Source organism: Anastrepha ludens, chromosome 2 (genome assembly GCF_028408465.1).
Source record: "Anastrepha ludens isolate Willacy chromosome 2, idAnaLude1.1, whole genome shotgun sequence".
Taxonomy (NCBI): Eukaryota; Metazoa; Arthropoda; class Insecta; order Diptera; family Tephritidae; genus Anastrepha; species Anastrepha ludens.
In genome coordinates this window covers 112,123,868-112,129,998 of record NC_071498.1, presented here as the reverse complement: position 1 = coordinate 112,129,998, position 6,131 = coordinate 112,123,868, and the positions used below count along the sequence as shown (strand labels likewise).

At 38.2% G+C, this 6,131-nt stretch overlaps 1 protein-coding gene across 2 annotated transcripts in view; it reads right to left on the bottom strand.

Annotated features, from left to right (window-relative positions):
* Positions 1–282: 282 nt before the first annotated feature.
* The window catches only part of LOC128855103 (rho GTPase-activating protein 7), a 70,703-nt gene continuing 64,854 nt past the window's right edge, over positions 283–6,131 (bottom strand). Inside the window, exons 4-9 of one of the 2 annotated variants that reach the window (XM_054089730.1) lie at positions 5,931–6,076; positions 5,259–5,854; positions 4,705–5,188; positions 4,360–4,632; positions 4,112–4,291; positions 283–1,792 (exon numbers count right to left, since the gene is read on the bottom strand). In XM_054089730.1, the coding sequence (XP_053945705.1) occupies positions 1,678–1,792; positions 4,112–4,291; positions 4,360–4,632; positions 4,705–5,188; positions 5,259–5,854; positions 5,931–6,076 (1,794 nt within the window). In that variant the 3' untranslated portion in view covers positions 283–1,677. The remainder of the gene's footprint in view (positions 1,793–4,111; positions 4,292–4,359; positions 4,633–4,704; positions 5,189–5,258; positions 5,855–5,930; positions 6,077–6,131) is intronic. The other variant, XM_054089731.1, reaches the window with a different exon arrangement.

Here is a 6,131-nt window from a genome sequence, read left to right as displayed (position 1 = left end):
GTAATTTACAAACATTTGCTGGTTACAACAATTAAATTAATTAATTATGCTTCTTCTTCTCCCCACTTTCGCTCAACATGCGGCGACGCATTTGACAATCTGGCTCCATTCACGGTACACGATTAAGCTTAAATTTAAACAATTTGACTAGTTGAATTCCTTTCCACATAAATTATGATTTTTGTTTTTGTTTTTTCTTTAGTTGATACTTATTTTTATTCTCATTGCCAGTATAGCAGCGTTTTCTGCTCTTACTTTCTTAATAATATTTCATTTTTATGGTTTGTCTCAATTCGCATGCCACGAGTAGTGCAAGTGTTGTCCTAGTAGTAGTTTTTGTTTTTAATTTTTAATTTCAATTTTCACTGATTTTTCTTTTACTTTTGCTTTCCACTGAAGTTTTCACCTACACATACAAACATACATTATAACTAACAATTTTTTTTTATCATAAATTTTCATGGTTTAGTTGAGTTTAGTATAACAGCGTATTTTTGGTGCTCGAAGTTCGAAAATATATAGCGTGCGCAACTCCGAGTGTTATTTTAGTTACATAGTTTTTTTCTAGATTTTTAGGGGGGGAAATATATGGGTTCGGTAAAAAATAAACTTTTGTGATGCTTCAGTTTTGAGTATTATCTTGTGTTAGGCGGTTAACATACATTTCCATTATCTGTTGGCCATGTTTTACATTTTCTTTTGAGTGTGTGTGTGTGTGTGTGTGTTTGAAATATATAATACAATACAAACTAGTTGCCTTACGTGCTAAGTCGACCCAAAGGCATTTAAATTATTTGTTTACTATTTACAATGTTTTAATGCTTATTGCAATTATCTGCTAAGGCTACGAAAAAATATTGCATACTGTCAATTTGGAAAAATTGTAACATTTTCCTTAATATGTATAAATATATGTATGTATATACAAAAAATATATATATAATTACTTTGATCTGCTTTTCTTATTATTTAAAAATATAATTTTTTTTACTTGTTGCAAATTTGGAGTAAGGAATTTGGAGTGGCGCTTCTCAAAGATCGACAATTCTGTTGTTGATACACTTCCTCTCTGTCCTTCCATTGATATGAAAATTCCTGACCTTCTCCCGTTCATTGATTTAACAGGATTCACATATTCAATTCGAAATGGCGTAGAGCGCAAACGAGTAATGAGTACTTTTCTATGCTCATCCTGCCCATCCTGCTCATCCTGCGCCGCTTCCAATTATAATCATTTTTTAGTACTCATTTAAAAGAATATCATTTAAAAGCGTTTTGGTCGTCTTCGAAAAAATATATAGTAATTTTGAGCTCCAACATTTTTTTTTTTGTATGTACATCATTTGAATATTTAAAAATATTGTAGCAACAAAAATGCGCGTTTTCGAACTTTTTAAGTTGCTTTGAAACCTTTTGTTTTTCTTTTTTTTTGTTTGTTTGTTTCTTTTTTCTTGTGTTAATTATCTCGTTTCAGTATTTTGCTTTTTGTGTTTCGTTTCTTTTTCTAACTCGTAAAAAGTAAATGCCTACAGGATTTGCGACATTCGAAGTTTGATAAAAAGGTTGAAAAATCAGTACTCTGGTTTTCTTTAGTTTTGTGATGTCTTTAACGTGTTTCGGGTTTCGTATTTTTGTTTATTTTTATTTCGCTCCATTTGCTATACGATATGGCTCCATTTACACCTTACTTTCCGGTCCCTCGGCGACATGTTTGAATGCCAAGCGTATTTTGGATAAATAATGCGAGCAAATATGCCCATAACTCTTGTTGTACCATTCCGGTGTGCGTCCCCTGGAGAGAGAAAATTAATTTTATTTTATATGCAGTTAGATTTCTTTTTCAATTTCAATTAAATTAAAATTAGCACCAAGTTTACTTAAAGTAAATTTAAGATACTCCTTATTTCACTTAATTTTATTTCACTTCATTCTACGAAGGTTGTTTGTAAAGTGCGTGCTAGGTCAGAGAGCTGGCACTACTGGCGAGTGTCGGGATTATGTTTTTGAAATTGAAATTTGAAAAAAGGCGAGCCAAGAAGCACCGAGATTGGTAACTCCTAAAACGCTCAGGCCAAGAAGCCCATTGTATTCAAAACTCTGGAAAGTAAAAGGTAAAAAAAGACAGTCAAGGAAGGAAATCGAGAAATGACTCGAGAGAAAGAGATAGGATAGAATAAAACAGAGAACAGCTATAGTTCTGTGAGAATTTTCCATATTCTTTAGCAAATCTGAAAACATACTCCAGTTTGAGAGAACGAATTTGACTCATTCGTATGATATCGGAAGCCAAAATTTATAGCCTTGCTATAGCAAAGGCAGGACTCTCACAGAGAGAGTTCGACAGTTTTCTGTTCGGGTTTGTCACAAAACACTTTGTAGTTCTGCAGCGTTTCAGATTGGACGAAGGCTCTTTAAGTAAATTGCATCCATAGTCGCTCATCCAATTCATGACTGAGGTTATGCTTAATACTAATTAAGATCGCACTCTCGGAAGAACGCACACCAAGTTTCAGCCAGATCGGTATATTTCTTTGTGTTTGGCGTTCGTTAGAATCGAGGAATTCCAGCATTCCAGCTCACGCTTCAGCAGTTGTGGTCGCAAAATTAATGGAAATAGGGTTCTAAGTCGTTTCGCATGCACTCTATGCTCCAGATTTGGCTCCTTCGGATCTCTCTGTCTACTATTTATTGCCCGATTCGAAGAAATGGCTGGCATGAGATATATTTTATTCAAACGAGGAGGTGATTGCAGAAACGAGTAGCTATTTTTCAGAATTGGACATAACCTATTATTGGGAAGGGCTCAACTAACTAGCACAGAATCGGACGAAGTGTATAAGCCTAAAAGGAGACTATGTCGAAAAATAGAGATTAAGCAGTTATTGTTTTTGCACGGACTTTTCAAACTTTACTTTACCAAACTTTGTTTCACTGAACTTTCTATGTTAAAATGCATAAAAAAGTTACATAACATAACACAAACATTGCATTACATTACATAAAATAACAATAATAAATAACTTAGCATTACATAACATAAGTAGTACATAACATAACATAACATAAGCATTGCATAACATTACATAAAATAACATAACACAACTTAGCATTACATAACATAAGTAGTGCATAACATTGCATAAAATAACATAACATAAGCATTGCATAGCATTACATAAAATAACATAACATAACTTAGCATTACATAACATAAGTAGTACATAACATTGCATAAAATAACATAACATAACATAAGCATTGCATAACATTACATAAAATAACATAACATAACTTAGCATTACATAACATAAGTAGTACATAACATTACATAAAATAACATAACATAAGCATTGCATAACATTACATAAAATAACATAACAGAATTAAGTATAACATTTAATTAACAATTATATAATATTACAAGACCACACATTTCACTACGTTAGGTTGTAGCGACTTGCCACTATAGGCACACTCAGGTTGGTGTTGTTGTTGTTGTTGTTGTAGCAGCTTAAACATTTCCCTCGTGTGTTTGTGGAAATGCTGCGGGAGTGACAGTCTTTGATCGAATATAAAACCGGGCCATTCCAGTAAGGTAGAATCGACTGTCGTGGGTACGACACACTCAAGCTCATAGGCTGTTATGATATCGAATGGGGAACTTGCCCTAATCTCCCTAAAACTATTGTGAACTTTTCAAAAATTTTAGAAGATTCCTGATTTCCAAAGTGATAAGACCTTTCAACTCATTAAAAATGGTTTGCCTAAATTGCTGAATCTACGTCTAGAAAGAACAGGCCAGTGGCATAGGAAATGCGAGAACGCCTCTACCTCTTCTTCGTTTAAAAGCTTCTACAGAAGTCATGTCACTGCACGCCTGCCTCTGAGCGTGTCTGCCTATAAGACAGTGCCTCGTTATAACCGAAATCAGTTTGCTAAGGTTGTGCTTAACTTGGCTTAGCAGGGATGTTGTGCTGGTGGGTTCGTTACGCCATCTTTCATTTGTTTTTCTTAAAAATATTTCGAAACTAACAAATTCTATACGAATACCATTTTCAATATTTTCGGTCCGACGCATTTGCGCGGAGTCTTAGAATACGGTTGAACTTACTTCACATCCACCCGCGCCAAATGCATAACACGCGAACGCCCACTACCGCAAGGTTCGATAAGGTATCGGGAAGCCAACACTACACCTCTTATGGCGCCATACATCGGCTTAGCCTTGGCATGATCAATGGAAGTCTCCACAATGACACAAGCGCCGCGTGGCAGGTCTGTTTGCCATGAACTAAACAGAAATAAATCAATTATTATACCAATATATTCCAGTTGTACCTTTAAAAACTACTGCCTTACCGTAGCACACAAAAATCGGTGGTCAATTGCCCGTCAATGGCATATTGGAATATTTCAGTGCGTTCATCCAGCTTCTTAACTGTTTGGCTCTCAAGCAAGTTTGTGTCCCAAGAGGCGCGCTGCTTGATGATGTAGTCCAGCACCTCTTTCGGTGGTCCTTCGACTTCAGTGGTGCAGCGCCACAAACGCAGCGGATGACCGTCACCGACCTTTTTGTATGCAATGTCTACATTACAGTCGTTTTGCGAAGAGATTGTGAACCAGCCACGTGTTCTGAGGAGGAAGACGGAGAAAAAAAATGTGTTTTATTATAATTTATGAAATTCTTTGCACGGCTTCACTCACTTCTCTCTGCCCTCCTTGATGGTCGCACTCGTGCACTCGTACAAGTAACCGCGCCAGTTGTGAAATTGCATGCCTTCGCCAAGTGCCTCCAGTGGCACCGGCTTCGACTCTTCCATATAACCAAAATTACATTTGCTGATCTTCTCTTTATTCGCCGTAAATATCCGTTTGTAATTCTCAATCATAAAAGCCAAACACTCGTGAGATGCTTTTGCTTCTTGCAGCTCCTTGTCGTCGGGCACTCCAGCACCCTTGCGACGTCTGGGCGAGGCTGATACAGAAGCAGCACCCGTGGAAATGCTGCTATGGAAGAGCGATGGCGCTAAGCACACAGCCAAATTGTTAGCGGTCATCTGATTTTGCTCCGAATTGGCTGCCACCAGCGTCAGGAACTCCAGCAACGCATAAAGTATTTCACGATTTTCGTCAGGTAGCAGAAGTACTGAGCACTGCACCGCCTCCAAACGTACATCCCTGGGCAGATCTAGAAAATACAAAGATAGATTGTAATAAAAAAAGTCATATTTCTTGTGATCACACTCCTCCCAACTTACGCTGGAAGATCGCCGCAAACGTTTCGGACATCTTTGTCGTGAGTAGCGATTCGGGCAGGTCACGGAAATACTGCTTCAACATGTCAGCCACATCGTAGGCCTGCTGCGTATCATAAACTTCCATGCAAAGCGTTGTGGAATCTAGGTGCTCAACCTCTGTTTTCAGCTTCATAATGCGAGACTTCACGCCACTCTTTCGAAACAGACCGATTTGATCGAGCGCACGCACTTGCAGCCATCGGAAGGCGGCACGTATCGGAAGAGGCAGCGTCTGTCCGGTGCGTTGCAGCACCAGCAGTAGTGGCACTCCAAACACTTTCTTGTCTTTGTAGTCCGGCATTTTGATTTTCTTAATAAACTTGGGCAGTTCCCAATTCCAGCCGGAACGATGTGTCGGGCAATAACGCTCCATATACCCAGTGAGTATGACCAACGCCAGCTTGCGCAGAATGTGCAGCTGCCCCGCTGACATGGCGGCAAATGGAATGCCATGGTCATTCATATTGGGATCGATCTTTTGTGAGAAGCATTTTCGGAATATCATGTGCGGACGCTCCTCCATCTGAAAGCTATGCCATCTCACGACTGGTGTGCTACTATTGACAAATTCAAGGTAAAAAATAAAATAAAATAAGAGAACCATTTTGTGGTTACAACTTTCTGATAGCTTACCGTTTAACATTGTCCGATTCATCAGGTTTTGTCTCTTTGCGGGAGCTGGAACGTGAACGGAAACTTGACGAGCGGAAGCCATCGCGCTTCTTCGGGTCCTTGCCTAGGTTAAGAGAGCCACCTCGTGTCAGCTTTTTCACCTTGATCTATTAGCGGTGGACAATATTAGATTAGCATTAATTTTACTTTCATTACACACAA